At 44.6% G+C, this 16,307-nt stretch overlaps 1 protein-coding gene across 2 annotated transcripts in view; it reads left to right on the forward strand.

Moving 5' to 3' along the window:
* The window catches only part of LOC308311891 (sodium-driven chloride bicarbonate exchanger-like), a 71,056-nt gene that overhangs the window by 51,580 nt on the left and 3,169 nt on the right, over window positions 1–16,307 (forward strand). For both annotated transcript variants that reach the window (XM_080758675.1, XM_080758676.1), the window contains 10 exons: window positions 2,236–2,410; window positions 3,750–3,883; window positions 4,907–5,152; window positions 8,435–8,540; window positions 9,651–9,812; window positions 10,810–10,923; window positions 11,382–11,543; window positions 12,716–12,967; window positions 13,380–13,448; window positions 14,691–14,864. In XM_080758675.1, the coding sequence (XP_080614801.1) occupies window positions 2,236–2,410; window positions 3,750–3,883; window positions 4,907–5,152; window positions 8,435–8,540; window positions 9,651–9,812; window positions 10,810–10,923; window positions 11,382–11,543; window positions 12,716–12,967; window positions 13,380–13,448; window positions 14,691–14,864 (1,594 nt within the window). The remainder of the gene's footprint in view (window positions 1–2,235; window positions 2,411–3,749; window positions 3,884–4,906; window positions 5,153–8,434; window positions 8,541–9,650; window positions 9,813–10,809; window positions 10,924–11,381; window positions 11,544–12,715; window positions 12,968–13,379; window positions 13,449–14,690; window positions 14,865–16,307) is intronic.

Consider the following 16,307-nt stretch of genomic DNA (forward strand, 5'->3'; position numbering starts at 1 on the left):
TCATACCGTATGCTTCGTCGGGGCAATTTCAAGTGCTACGGCAAGTGCTACGGGCTAAGATGGAGTCTGAAGAGGTGGGTTTTCAGACTACGGCGGAAGATTGGGAGTGAGTCTGCGGTTCTGATTGCAATGTTAAGTGCATCCCATAGTTTTGGAGCCAGAAGGGAGAGGAGTTTGGGACGTGTGGAGTGTTGTCACAGGGTTTTTAGTGAAGGTACCTCCAGCTTCCCACAACGTTCTGATATGGCCACTTTGGCCAGAGTAGGGACGGCAGGTTTGATGTGGTTAACGGGCAAGTTAGGCAGACCCGCTGCGAGGTATATGATATGAATTACACAATGCAGTGGACCGGGGTCATTGCTTTTATCGAGCTAATTTTGCAGTAATGAAGTGAAGTTGAATTTTCCCAGCCGTGGCACGCATTATCTCCCATGCCATATTTGTGTTGTGTTTGATCTGAAGGTGAATTAATCATTATCGTTTGTCTCTCTGTTCGTGTCGACAGTGAGGAGGGCGGTGCTTTGACACACCACGGAAGTGTTGCAATGTTCACTCGCACGCACGCACACGTGCACACACACACACACACACTCGCGCGAGCACACTCGCACACACACACACACACACACACACACACACACACACACACACACACACACAGCATGCATATCTGCATATTAATAATACTCTGAGACAAATTCACCCAGAATCTATAAAGCCTGGTGTATATTTACTAGGCGCACAATGAAAATAGGAGACCTCCATGCTCACAATGCAATGTATGTGACACGTTGTGAGCTTGTAGTTCTGCTATTTTCAGCGCCCGGCATCGGCACACACCTAAGAGTAAATTAAGCATAATATACATGCTGTATGCTCATTTGGTTGAATGAGATGCGTCAATGTTTTTTTTTCTTCTTCTTCTAAGGAAGTAATTTAGATGCCATGTTGTTTTAGACAGTTGCTAAGTTTGTTGTTTACAGTTTCAAATGTACAGAATGTTATAAAAAGTAAATTGTAATGTTAATGCGGTGTGGGACCAAGTACAGTACCTGAAGGTGTAACGTTAAGTCTGTGGGACGGGCCCCAGGGGGGGAGTTCCAGACCCAGATTCCGGCGAGCCGCCCCGCGTCCGAAACGGTTGAGAAAGGACAGAGTTACCGTCTGGGGGTCCCTCTACTGTACCCTCTACTGTACTGTAAATGTACTGTCACTGTACTGTACTGGCACACCCAAAATCACCATATATGCAGTTAATATGTGCGTGTGTGTTTGTGTGTGCGCACAGGTGGTGAAAAACAACCATGCTGTTTTCGTGCTCAGATTCACCCATCCGGCCACCCACCCACCCACATAGCTGTGTAAGGGAGTGGTTGCACCACTCAATAAGGGAGTGGTTGCACCACTCAAAAAAAGTATTGGAAATTGGAGATACTCAAGTAATGCAAATTACTGAGAATTGTACTTAAGTACAGTACTTAAGTAAACGTACTTTACACCCTGCAGTATACAGTGTGTAGAGAGGGGTGTGGTGGGTGGGCTCATAGCAGTATACAGTGTGTAGAGAGGGGTGTGGTGGGTGGGCTCATAGCACATCAGTGAGAGATGCTGTGAGATCTGATCCCACCTACGATTTGGCCCCCAGTTCCTCCTCCTCATCGTCACGTCATCGTTCACTCATCATCATCATCATCATCCCCTTAAAACAACACACACACACACACACACGCATGCATGCGCACACACCGCATGGTACTGTACCTGGCATCACTGCCTATATCCTGCTCTGAGCTCTGAAATAAGCATACAGTATAACACCCCCCGCACACACCCCCCCCACCCCCACCCCACCGTTGCCTTAGCAACCACCTCCAGCTAGCCCAACATGGATTCACTGCGGCAATGAGAGTGTGCTCACTCTCATTTGCAGGCACTAGGGTTGGGAACCCTGTTTCAGACCTGGTTCTTCTTACCAGAGCATACATACAACTACTGTATTTTGGAACACAGACCAGGCTTTCCTCCGAGGTGGAAAGCCTGGTGATGCAAGGTTAATCTGTGTGTGTACTGTATATAAAATCGTGGCTGTCAGGTGGAAACCTTGCATGTCCAAAACCCTTACTTTTCACATTATGGGGAAAAAGTGTTTGAGTTCATCCAATGTAATTATTATTTAGTTATAAGCTATGACCCCATTCCTCTCTCTCTCTCTCTCTCTCTCTCTCTCTCTCGCAGGTTCTGCGGAGGGTTGCTTTTGGACATCAAGCGCAAGGCTCCACACTACCTGTCCGACTACACGGACGCCGTCAGCCTGCAGTGTCTGGCCTCCTTCCTGTTCCTCTACTGCGCCTGCATGTCCCCCGTCATCACGTTCGGAGGCCTGCTGGGGGAGGCCACGGAGGGACGCGTGGTAAGTTAACCCCCGTCATCACGCCCGGGGGGCCTGCTGGAGGGACGCGTGGTAAGGGCAGTGGTGGAAAAGGTACTTGAATGTTTTAGTTAACCACATAACGAACTGAGGCCGATTCTAAATCTTTCCCGAAAAACGTATGTTGCTAAAATGAGTGGTGCTCAAACGTTTCCAGGTCAAGGATCTCGGGGGTCCAAATTATGTGTATTTGGCCGCCGACCCCCATCTTAAAATATTTAGTTCCAGGGTCCCCCAGAAGCAAAGATTGGAGTTAAATGATTTGCACAAATCAAAAGTTATCTTTTGGCTTTTCTGCCTTTTATTGATAGTTTCAAGTGAAGATAGACAGGAAAGAGGGAGAGAGAGAGAAGGGGAGAGACACGCAGCAAAGGTCGTCATGAGCGGGACTCGAACACGCAATGCGCTGTCTGGCCAAAACCTATATGTGGCATGCGCCTGGACCGCTTGGCCAGCGGGCGCCCAGTTTCATGGTTTTTCACACGGCACACAGAATTGCTCCCAGAATGCCCCTCTGAAGCTGTTGTGTTTTCTTTTCTGTTTTTGAACTCATTAAATGAGCGTTGCGCCTGTCTAAGACATGCACAGAGCAAGTTCTGTCAGGGAACTCAGTGCAGTTGCTGGCGGCTGGTCCATTGGGCCGCCTCAGCTCCTCGTCCACATCACACACTCATTTCATTCTCAGACCACTCTATTTAATCTGGGAGTTTGCACTGCTCATTCCTGCTTGCTTTTGCTGCTGTCTTGCTCAAACACTGCTGCTCACCCTCCACCACCACCCCGTCTACCACCTGCTGTTTTGGATCTGCTGTTTATGTACGGCGGATTCCGGTCAGAGTACATCAAAGACAAACATAATAAATATTATATTGCTCGTTTTATATTCAATACAAATATATGTTATCCATTCATGAGTTGTCCTGACTGAACTGAGAGCCAAAGATTGAATAAGGGGGAAAGTAGTTCTGATCATGGTCAAATCATAATAACTGGAACAGTTTTTCTGTATAGGGGATTCCAAATGAACCTGTACAGGTCTGTAACTCTGAAAGTGTGCAAATGGAACCAAATGCACCGGGCCGTTACCGTCCATTTGGTTCCATTTGTACATTTGAGGGTCCTTGAAAATGTTCTCGAGAATCAGGTGTACTCGTACATGACATACATAATGTATTAATGCTGAAAGGATGGCACAGCACAAGACGGAGAGGATGTTGTACTGTTGAATTATTTCCCAGCGTGTCAAATTAAACATCGCATATCAAAACACTTGTGAATGTAAAAACAAACTATTGTTTTGTTGTTCTTTCTTGGTGTCCAGAGTGCTATCGAGTCGCTCTTCGGGGCGTCCATGACGGGCATAGCCTACTCTCTGTTCGCTGGGCAGCCTCTCACCATCCTGGGAAGCACGGGACCGGTGCTGGTGTTTGAGAAGATCCTCTTCAAGTTCTGCAAGTACGTCGCCTGCCTCTTTGTGGCTTCACCTTAAATGCTGTTATCTTGTCCACCGGTGAGTAGTCTCGCTGACTCTATGCTCCCGTCTCGGTTGTGTTTCCAATGGCACTACAGCTCCGAGAGCACCGCGTCATGATTGATCCAAGATCTTTCCGGTCTGAGCAGCAAAGACGGCTTCCATTACTCGGCTCTTGGGAGCTGTAGTTCCAGACTCTATTTAGGCTCTTGGGAGCTGTAGTTCCAGACTCTATTTAGGCTCTTGGGAGCTGTAGTTCCAGACTCTATTTAGCATTCGGAGATTGTGGAATAGTTGTCTGGCCACGCGAGACTAATCAGTGAGCACCGTTGTACCTCGCCGCACAACACTGTCGCGCAAAAATAGCAAAAGTAGCCAAACTACAGGCTAACAAAGCGCCACGAATCACGATGCAGCACGTTGTGAGCCTGTAGATCAGCTATTTAAAAAAATGAATTACATTATTTACATTTAAACAGTGGTGGAAAGTAACTAAGTAAATTAAGTACTGTTTTACTTCTACTCCACTACCTATCTCAGATGCAAATATTGTACTTTTACTCCACTACATTTATTTTTAAACTTTAGTTACTAGTTACTTTGATTATTATTACCAAACATACATTACCCACCCCACTTCATCATTTATGCATTCTGGCCATTTGAAAATAGTCGATGCATTGTGTATATCTGCTATTTTCCAAATATTTGTATACATTAGAAAACTTGAAATGGGACATTCTGGATAGTGAGTACTTTCTACTTTTGGTACGTTAAGTACATTTTGATGCCTGATACTTTTGTACTTTTACTCGAGCACATTTTGAATTCCTCACTTTTACTTCCAAACTTACTACATTGCCATATCGATACTTTTACTTAAGTAAAACAATTGCGTACTTTATCCACACCACAGCACCACTGCATTTAAAGCAAAAAGAAATTATGACATTCAATTAAGATCTACGGTCTCTGTGGCTGACGTCCTCTTCTTCCACCCAATGCAGGGAGTACGGCCTGTCCTACCTCTCGCTGAGGGCCTGCATCGGCCTCTGGACGGCCTTCTTCTGTCTGCTCCTGGTGGCCACGGACGCCAGCTCGCTGGTCTGCTACATCACGCGCTTCACGGAGGAGGCGTTCGCCGCGCTCATATGCATCATCTTCATCTACGAGGCGCTGGAGAAGCTGATCCACCTGGGGGTGCACTACCCCATCAACAAGCACAACGACCTGCAGAAGCTCACCATGTACTCGTACGTATACTGTGTAGTGCAGCGCTTGGTTTGTTTAATTGTGCTTGAAAGGTCCCGGACATAGACTGTCAAACAAATATGGACAAAGCGTTCTCCGGGTCTGATATGGACGTAAGATGAAGCCAGTCAGTTCTTGAATTGTAAATCGCCATCTTTCTAGATTCGTTTGGGCCCAGCTGGCCATTGGCTGGCCCCAAGGGGCGAGTGAGGCACTCCAACGTTGAAGCGCTGGGCCCTAGTGGTAAGAGGAAGGACTGCAGGCGGACCCGTGGATTCATGATGAGGAAACCCCGTGCAGCTGGGCTTTAACATTGAGCGCTCGGTTGCATTTCCACATTGGACCACCAAAATTTGGTGGTCCAATGCGGAAATGCGCCCAAAAAGGCGGAAATAGACGGTCCTTCGGGCTGCTTCAAAACGCCACTGAGCAACTTCCACTGACATGAATAGCGGAGGGGGCGGAGCTTCGCGCCAGATCAGTCTCTATCCTTTTAATACTCTATGGCTGGCCCAGACAACGAGGCGGGACTTCCCCCATTCTTCTTCGTTGGTTTTTATTTTGACTCGAACGGGGGGTGGAGGATTTTGATGTGGTCCTTGTACCTCTTTTTCGCTCCCCCAGCAGAGCTTTGACCAGCTAGAAGCTGGCCATAGAGGATCTGTCGGGGTAGACGGTGGGCTGGCATACGGATCACATGCCCGACCCATCTGAGGTGTTTTTGGCCAAGGAGCGCTGTGATGCTGTGTGTGTTGGTCCGGTCATAAATTTCAATATAAGGTCAAACCCAGGATCCTTTGGAGGCAGAAGATGTGGAAGGCCTCTAGACTATTTGTGTGCCTCTGGTAGGGTGTCCAGGTTTCTGAACTGGAGAGCCTTGTGGAGAGGCACACAGCTGCCTTAGTGGAGATGGTGAGGTTCCTGTTCTGGAAAACCCTGGCACCACTCAAAAATGGTGCTATTTTATCATGTTTATCACATTAGTGAGGACCAACAGTATATTGTGTGCACCTGTTTGTTTTTGAGGAAGCGTGTACTCTCACACTATATTGTGTGTGTGCACCTGTTTGTTTTTGAGGAAGCGTGTACTCTCACACTATATTGTGTGTGTGCACCTGTTTGTTTTTGAGGAAGCGTGTACTCTCACACTATATTGTGTGTGTGCACCTGTTTGTTTTTGAGGAAGCGTGTACTCTCACACTATATTGTGTGTGTGCACCTGTTTGTTTTTGAGGAAGCGCGTACTCTCACACTATATTGTGTGTGTGCACCTGTTTGTTTTTGAGGAAGCGTGTACTCTCACACTATATTGTGTGTGTGCACCTGTTTGTTTTTGAGGAAGCGTGTACTCTCACACTATATTGTGTGTGTGCACCTGTTTGTTTTTGAGGAAGCGTGTACTCTCACACTATATTGTGTGTGCACCTGTTTGTTTTTGAGGAAACGTGTACTCTCACACTATATTGTGTGTGCACCTGTTTGTTTTTGAGGAAACGTGTACTCTCACACTATATTGTGTGTGCACCTGTTTGTTTTTGAGGAAACGTGTACTCTCACACTATATTGTGTGTGCACCTGCGGAAACCCATGCACATGCCAAGAGGACTACAGTTTATTCCACCATCAAAGGACACATGGGGCCATAGTTACTGCCGGTGGTGGAAAGTAACTAAGTACATTTACGCAAGTGCTCTACTTAAGTACAGTTTTGAGCTACTTTTACTTTACTGGAGTATTTCCAATTTTCAGTACTTTTACTTCTACTCCACTACATCTCAGAGGCAAATATTGTACTTTTACTCCATTACAATTATTTGAAAACTTTAGTTACTAGTTACTTTGTACATTTGTATTATTATTACAAAACGTACAATAACCACTTTAGCCCTATTTACAAAACTCACAAACTCACAATGTGTCGCATCACGACACATCTGCTATTTTCAAAACATTTGTATACATTTGAAAGGTAGAAATTGGACATTCTCCACAATGAGTACTTTTATTTTGGTACTTTAAGTACTTTTTGAACTTTTGTGCGTTCACTCAAGTTCATTATGAATTCCGGACTTTTACTCGTAGCGGACTACAGTAGTTCTAATCTACATTGCAGTATTGATTATTTTTCTTTTATCTATACATTTTTATCCCACGATTTTGTAACCCAGTTTTCTTTTCACCCAGTGCCAATTATCTAATGTAATCCTGGGCGCTACACTTCCTCTGCCAACCTGGGGGGGCAACGGACTGACCTCATGCCTCCTTCTATGCATGAGGAGTCCAAGCTGCTTCTTTTCACCTGACAGAGGGGAATTTCCCCGGCCGGACGTAGCGCGTGGAAGGGACACGTTATTCCGACCAGTTCCTTTCCCCTCCATCAGGCGCCCCGGCTGGCCAGGGGGAGGTAGTTTTAGAGACCAGGATTACGGCATGTTTTTGTGAGGGTATCTACCCTAGGGGACACGGGGAGAACATGATTGATTATTTTTCTTTTTAAATCTTTTTAATGCTCAAATGTTTTACTTAAAAAAAATTGATTATTTTTCTTAAGTAAAACATTTGAGCATTTTTTCCACCACTGATCAAAGGACAGATAGAGCTATAGTCACTGCTCTCCATCCAGCTTTTATAATGATGGGTTTATGTGGAATAATGTTTAAGCTCACCCGTGTGTTAAGAGCTGTGTGTTGAGCTGTTAATGTATAGGGGATGAAGAGGCCCTCTTCTTGAGTATTAAGGCAGTGACAGTGAAAGTATGGTATTTGATCAAAATGTCATGGTAAGTTGTGGAGCGAACACTTTCCCCTATGCATTACAGGGTAGGAATGTGTGATGCTCAAATGATGCAGCCTGTGAGCTAGCTCAGGCAGATGTCACACACACACACACACACACACACACACACACACACACACACACACACACACACACTTCTCCACACATCACCACCATGGCTGTTGTTATGTAACTGTGACGTGTTAAGACCTGAGATCAGATTCTAAAAATGTCTGTTTCTATGTCAATCGTTCTTCGATTTTTCAAAAATAGCAGACCAACGGCGCGCTATGAGCTTGTAGATCTGCTATTTTTAAATAGCTAAAGCATAACGTAATGCTAACACCAAAACGGGTTCCCGCAACTGAACAGTTTGGCGGCCTATTTAAGCTCGCCTCCTTCCATTGTTGCTGCTCCTCACTGCAATGGACCCTATAAAGCCCCTAAAAACCTTTTAGAGGCTAAGCGAGGTGTGTGTATGTGTGTGCGTGTGCGTGTGCCCTCTACAGATGTGCGTGCGTGGAGCCCAGTGACCCCAGCAATGAGACACTGCTTGATTGGAGGAGCAGGAACATCACACCCTCTGAGGTGAACTGGACCACGCTGGAAGTTCACGTAAGGAGACTTTTCATCATTTGAGTCAGTGGTGGAAAAAGGTACTCCAATGTCTTACTTAACTAAAAGTATCAATAGGCTATAGCACTACAGCATTGTAGAAATGTAAAGTAAAAGTAAAAGTCTGAACTGAATGCGAAGGGGGATACTAGGGGGATGCTATGTTTTGTAATATCAATAACCAACATCAGTATTGGAAATTGGGAAATAGTCAATTAAAGTGAAAATGCCTCAACATTTTACTTTTGTACAGTACTTGCAATTAGTTGCTTTCCACCACTGGCTTTTACTCACACATACAGGGTCGTCAGCAACGAACCAGCCATGCAGGAAAGTGCTGTGGGGGTTTAATTTCACAAGGTTTAACTGTGCAAAATCAGCCCGCGAACAGATTGTGGAGAGCACATTGTTCCTGCTGTCGGCCACCGACTGGCAGCATGCTGCATGTCTCCTACGCTCTAGCCCAATGTAAGCTCTGTCGTCGTGTGACAGTGTGGCGCATGCCGAAAATAGCCGACGCGTTGTGAGCTTGCGGTTGGCTCTTTGGCACTACATATCTAATACACACAATACACACATCTGAGGCACTGGGAAATGCCAACGACCAGGCTATCATCACACCATGAGCAAAAATTAATAATTCAGTATTTATGAAGATTGGTGGAGCTTGCACAAGTAATAATTAATTTTATTATGTTAAATCTACACCACAATAGTACAATGAATGTACTAGTCATTAATTTACCCTCAATTGCCATCACTTCCATCACTGTTATCACCATCATCTTACTCACTATGAAGATCTCTTTAACAGCCAAATCTTCATTGAGATACTGTAATAGGCACGTTTTTGTTGTTCATTTTGTTCTATTGCAGTATATTGATACTTTGACTTAAGTAAAAAAAAAACTATAGACTAACAGTGCTGTAGGCCCCTACATCCCTGTTCTGAACTATATACTAACAGTGATGTAGGGGCCTGTGGCCCCCAAGGCCCCTACATCACTGTTCTGAACTATAAACTAACATTGATGTAGGGTCCTGTGGCCCCCAAGGCCTTTCATCGCTGTAAAACATAATCTGTGTTTTACTGCTGCCCCCTGCCTGCAGGACTGTGAGCTGCTCCACGGGGACTTTGTGGGCGAGGCCTGTGGCCCCCACGGCCCCTACATCCCTGACGTGCTCTTCTGGTGCGTTGTCCTCTTCTTCTCCACCGTCTTCATGTCTGCCTTCCTCAAGGAGTTCAAGTTCAGCCGCTACTTCCCCACCAAGGTACGCACGCACGCACGCACACACACACACACACACACACACACACACACACACACACTGTATAGGCAAACTCTCTGTAACCACCCTAACTCTTAATCTTTGTGTAGTACAAAAATTGCCGATTTGCTCGTCTACATATGACGTAAATTCTCCATTCATTGTCAATGGCATATAGGAGGGCTCACAAATAATCTGTATAAACCTATTAAGCAGGGTCACCACAGATATTAACAATGTAGCTACAGGCCAGTAGGAAATGTTTTTTATTAAGTGGCAACAAGAATACACCTCATGCTCTCTCTCTCTCTCTCTCTCTCTCTCTCTCTCTCTCTCCCACTCTCTCTCTTAATACATGATAATTCATTCAAGTCACCCTGAGGTGGATGCTAGACGTGTTGCTGTAATGTCACAAGCAGCCAAGCTAATTGCTTATTCTGCCACAGACTGTGAAAATAAATGGGAATCATTTTGCCCGCCAAATAAGCTTTGCGATCAAGCTGCCCTCTGTTGGTCATCTCCTGGGAATACTCCCGCAGTCTGTGTGTGGCCCAGTTCTATTTGCACTATTTCTAGGGTTTATCATTGAGAGAGGACATTTGATTGTGTGGCGCAACTGTGATATCATTGTACAGTGCAACAGCACTCCCTTGTGGTGTTAAAAGTATACTGCAGTCAAAGAGTGTGTGTGTGTGTGTGTGTGTGTGTGTGTGTGTGTGTGTGTGTGTGTGTGTGTGTGTGTGTGTGTGTGTGTGTGTGTGTGTGTGTGTGTGTGTGTGTGTGTGTGTGTGTGTGTGTGTGTGTGTGTGTGTGTGTGTGTGTGTGTGTGTGTGTGTGTGTGTGTGTGTGTGTGTGTGTGTGTGTGTGTGTGTGTGTGTGCGTGTGTGTGTGCGAATCATCCTAATCAATTGTGGCCTGTGTCAAGGCATGCCAGACATGGTGGACAGTCTGTTTTACATTGGGTGTGTGTGTGTACACGTGTGTGTACACGTGTGTGCAGGTGCGGGCTTGCATCAGTGACTTTGCGGTCTTCATCACAATCTTCACCATGGTGTTAATAGACTATTGCCTGGGCATTCCCTCACCAAAGCTGCAGGTCCCCAGCAAGTTCAAAGTAAGTGCAAACAGGGATTTTATTCTGAAAAAATGTTCAGTTTTTGTCCATTTGTTGAATCACAACAATACTTGTATGCACTTAATATGAGTTTTCTTCGACGGGTGGCTGGCATCTCTCTTAGAGATAGGGTGACAAGTTCAATCACGCGAGAGAGACTTGGAGTAGAGTCGCTGCTTCTTCGCCTGGAAACGAGCCAGCTTTGGTGGTTCGGCTATATATAATCGGCTATTTTTTCTAAAGATGTTTGTACATTTGAAAACTTGAAATGGAACATCCTACATAATGAGTACTTTAGGTATACTTTGCCCCTTTTTTAACTTTAAGAGTACATCTTGACGCCAATAATTTGTATTCAAGTAAATCTTGAATTCCGGACGTTTACCTTGTAACAAAGTATTACTAAAAAGTAAGTAATAAATAAAAACATGCATACTTTTTCCACCACTGTCTTCTAGCCAACCAGAGATGACCGTGGCTGGCTCATCAACCCGGTGGGTCCGAACCCCTGGTGGACGACCATCATCACCTGCATCCCTGCTTTGCTCTGCACCATCCTCATCTTCATGGACCAGCAGATCACTGCCGTCATCATCAACAGGAAAGAGCACAAGCTTAAGGTGCAGGACGAGAGTTCTTACCTTTGTAAAGTTCACAGTGGAAGGAAAATTGGTGGCGGCGAAAAAATGACCAACCTTTGGTCGTTTTTAAAACCCTCTCCAAAAAGCACCTGTTTGCAGTTTTCTACATCTAAGGACCCACGAAGCGCTTCTTCTGAACACAAGCTGTAGGTGTTTTTCCGACGTGCACCCCTCATTTTACCGATTCCGAACCCGTTCCGAAAACATTTTCAAATAGTTAAATCAAACCAGAAAGGATCTGTGACAATTTCGTCCGATTCTGACCTGTTCCGAGATTTCTTTCAAATGGCGGTGCCGATCCGAGATCGGATTATTTTTCGACATTCCGAGAGACCCGACCCAGCCAGGCAGACATAAATGTGGACTTCATGAAATAATATAGCGGACGTATTGACCAATTACCATTTTATGATTAAAGCGAGAGAGCGACAGAGAGAGAGAGAGAGAGAGAGGTTCCACCATTAGCTGCAGCGGAGGAGCACTGGGAGGGCTAAAGAGAGACTTGTCTCTTCTCGTCTCCTCAGCGTGTGTGCATTTATAATAATAATAATTAATTTTATTTATATTGCACTTTTCATTCACAAGGAATCCCAGACTGCTACATGGTAAAAACATATTTATCATAAAAGGTTAAAAACAGGGTTATCAAAAAACAGAAAGACGTTAGACGAAATAAAAAAAAGAAAGAAAAGAAAAGAAAAAATCGTTAAAATATGGTGATAGGATGTTTCTGCTCGACAGCAACGATGAACTATTAGTAGTTTGGGAAAGGCTGCTCTAACCATGCCTGGGTCTGCTGTGCTCCTCTGACTGCTGGTCCTTTCCACAGAAAGGCTGTGGCTACTTTACCACCTGGACCATTCTGTTTGTGGTGGTCGTGATGCAGCATGGGGGCGTCAGGGCGTGTATACTTTATTTGAAGTGTGGTCCCTGCTGTTCCTAAACAGAAAGGCTGCGGCTACCACCTGGACCTGTTTGTGGTGGTCGTGATGCAGCATGGGGGCGTCAGGGCGTGTATACTTTATTTGAAGTGTGGTCCCTGCTGTTCCTAAACAGAAAGGCTGCGGCTACCACCTGGACCTGTTTGTGGTGGGCGTGATGCAGCATGGGGGCGTGTATACTGAAGTGTGGTCCGTGCTGTTCCTAAACAGAAAGGCTGCGGCTACCACCTGGACCTGTTTGTGGTGGGCGTGATGCTGGGCGTCTGCTCCGTCATGGGCCTGCCGTGGTTCGTGGCGGCCACCGTGCTCTCCATCTCGCACGTCAACAGCCTGAAGCTGGAGTCGGAGTGCTCGGCGCCCGGGGAGCAGCCCAAGTTCCTGGGCATCCGCGAGCAGCGCTTCACCGGCCTCATGATCTTCACCCTGATGGGCTGCTCCGTGTTCATGACCTCCATGCTGAAGGTACGTGTTCTTCACCCTGATGGGCTGCTCCGTGTTCATGACCTCCATGCTGAAGGTACGTGTTCTTCACCCTGATGGGCTGCTCCGTGTTCATGACCTCCATGCTGAAGGTACGGTCTGGCGTCTCCGTCACCTCGAGCAACGCTTTGCTCCCGCGTTGTGACGTCATTTTAGTTTCTTCATAACATTAGTGGAAAGAAAACATTGACATTGTTTTTAATTCATGACAAATGTTGCTTTTTAAGGGAATGTTTTTTTTTTTTTTTTTATGTTTTGTAATAACAATAATTTAAAATTAAATGTGGGACCAGACCAGTTTCTACAAATCTTTCTAATTTCGACAGTCTTCTAAATCTTGACAGTTTAAAAAAAAAACTTTCAAACTTTGATGGTGATATATTTTTCTCCCCAGTTCATCCCCATGCCAGTACTGTACGGGGTGTTCTTGTACATGGGTGCGTCGTCACTGAGGGGCATCCAGGTAAGCTTCATGTATTTCGTTTTTGTGATTCATATTTTATTAGTTTTTCCCACACACAAACAACACAAAGTAACAATAACCAATAAATATAACAAACACAATAGACAAAATGTGGCAACAAACAAGAACAGACAAAACTAAAAGGGAGGGCCGGAGGCTGTGCTATGCATGCACAAAATAAAACCACGTGAGCAGTAACCAGTAGTCTGTCATTACGAAGCATTAGCATAGAGACGGAATCTATCCCACTTCAAGTGGAACTGGTCTAATCTGCCCTTCTATTCATAGAGAAGGATACTCTTTCATATGACGCTGTCCTATTAAGTAGGTTATGCCACTCTGTGATTGACGGCACATGGGCTGATTTCCATAGTTGGACTAGCAGCATTATGGATGATTCATCGGATCCATTCCATGTATATGGAGGGAGTTGTGTCTTTAAGAATGGAGGCAACTCCTAGTATGAATAAGAGGGTATCAAAAGGGATACCTTGAATACAATCATGTACTGCTATCCAAAAGTCTTGTACCTTATTGGGGCACTCCCGTAAGACACATGGGTCAATGTCAGATGCATGTCTTATTGCAGGGGTTCTCAACGTTTTGGGCTGGGGACCCCTGGAAATGCTTGCTTTGGCCATGTCTCGCGACCCCCGCCTCGCCCCCCCCCTCCACCCCAAATACAAACTGACTGCAAAAATAACCTTAATATTAGAGAAAATATATCATAAATTAATACTGAAACTAGATATAATCATTAAGGAAAGTTAATGCATGTACTATGTGTACTATGTAAACTCTTCATTTCCATTTTTATAATTTGGAGACCCCCCCCCCCCCCACTGTCTTATTGTATCATTAATGCAGTGAAGAACAACATCATCAAGTGTCTGTTAGAATAAAAACAATAATGTTTTTAACAGACAGGCTTCCTTGTTCTACTTAGCTTTATGGCATTTAGAGGTTATTCATCTATTTATCAACTAATCTTTGGCAAGGGTTAGGTGCTAGGTTAGGCTAGGACTGGAGTAGGTGCCTTGCAAAATATATTCAACCCCCTTAAAGGCTATCAGATTTGTCTGGATTGCTAATGATACTTTGACATACAGTATTTATTCCAGTCAGCAGAAACCTATATTTTGCTCTAATCTGACAGCAGAAACTTGTCCCTCATTTTAGCTGGGTCACTTTACATGTTTCAGACAAACCTCAGACATGCTTTGTACTTCTCCGTCCGTGCAGTTCTTTGATCGCCTGCGGCTGTTCAGCATGCCCGCCAAGCACCAACCTGACTTCATCTACCTGCGTCACGTTCCCCTACGGAAGGTGCACCTCTTCACCATTGTCCAGCTCACCTGTCTGGTCCTTCTCTGGGTCATCAAGACCTCCAAGGCCGCCATCGTCTTCCCCATGATGGTAACACTGTGTGTGTGTGTGTGTGTGTGTGTGTGTGTGTGTGTGTGTGTGTGTGTGTGTGTGTGTGTGTGTGTGTGTGTGTGTGTGTGTGTGTGTGTGTGTGTGTGTGTGTGTGTGTGTGTGTGTGTGTGTGTGTGTGTGTGTGTGTGTGTGCGCGCGCGCACACTGTACTTGCTAATAGGGATTTTTATTATTATTTTTACCAGTTTTTGTATCATTGCTGTCATGGCCGTACCTTAAATTTGTTGTAGACAGTAGAGCTATACATGCTAAAGATAAAAGACGTCATCACAACAAAACAATCTGTTTCGACTCCAAAATCAACCAAACCGAATTCCAAATATGCATGTTTGCCACTGTTTGGCCGAATATTCAGTGCATCCCGGTGCATCCCTACATGTTTCCCATAGAGATTTGGAAAAGGATTTACCCGTATATCAATTAATTTAAGCCTAGAATCAAGCCACCCAGTGTGAATCAGTGTGAAATAAAATACATATAGCATCATATAATTAAATAGAAAAGAAGTTCCTACAGATACTGCATGGGCTTGCTGAAAACTCACAATGTATATGATGTACAGTACAGTGTTGTTTTTCGCAGTACATTTTAGTTTTACTCATAGTCTCTTGAATAGTTTTCATTTAGTTTTAGTCACATTTTAGTGTGACTAAAACTCAACTGTAGACTAAATCTACAGTTGATTTAGTCGACTAAAATGTATTTTCTTGATGCCGATCTCGTTGTGAGCTTGTAGATCGTCTATTTTCAGCATGCAACCGATTGTACAATGACTTATACTGCATCTCTTGTCCACTAGTCCCTTCCTAACATTCTAGTCTAGTTTTTATTTGCCGACAATATATTTAGTCTTAGTTTTAGTCATCATAGCTTAGTTTTAATTTAGTGTAGTTTCCATTTAGTTTTCGTCAGTGGAAAAAGGTAGTAAAAGAAAAAATTTCGTCTTGGTTTTAGTCGACGAAATCAAGACTGGTACAGTAGAAAATGCCCTGATCCAGTGATGATGGGTGGTGACGTACTGTATTCTCTGACCCCCCAGGAAGTGGCAGAGGTTTGAATGCTTGTTATAGCCACCAGTGCTACGGTGACCAGATGTCCCCCTTTGCGTGGGACAATCCTTCCTTTCCAAGACTGTTCAGGCGTCCCACAAATTGAGACCCTGTCCCACATTGTGACTGGCAGGCGTCAGTGTTCAAACACCATAATAGTTAGTCCCCCAATAGTCTCTTTTCTAATGTTAAAAATAACAAAATTAACAAAAGAAAAATTAGCAAAAAGAAATATACAAGCATAAATGACTGCATGAAGCTGAACATGTTGAGGTTTGAACTAGATTTCTAGTTTGTGGTTTGTGGAAGTATATGTGGAAGTAGTTGCCTCCCAAAAAAGTGTCCCAATAGATTGTAGAGAACTATTGGGTTC

The sequence above is a fragment of the Protomyctophum bolini genome (assembly GCF_963924005.1).
Source record: "Protomyctophum bolini genome assembly, chromosome: 24".
Lineage (NCBI taxonomy): Eukaryota > Metazoa > Chordata > Actinopteri > Myctophiformes > Myctophidae > Protomyctophum > Protomyctophum bolini.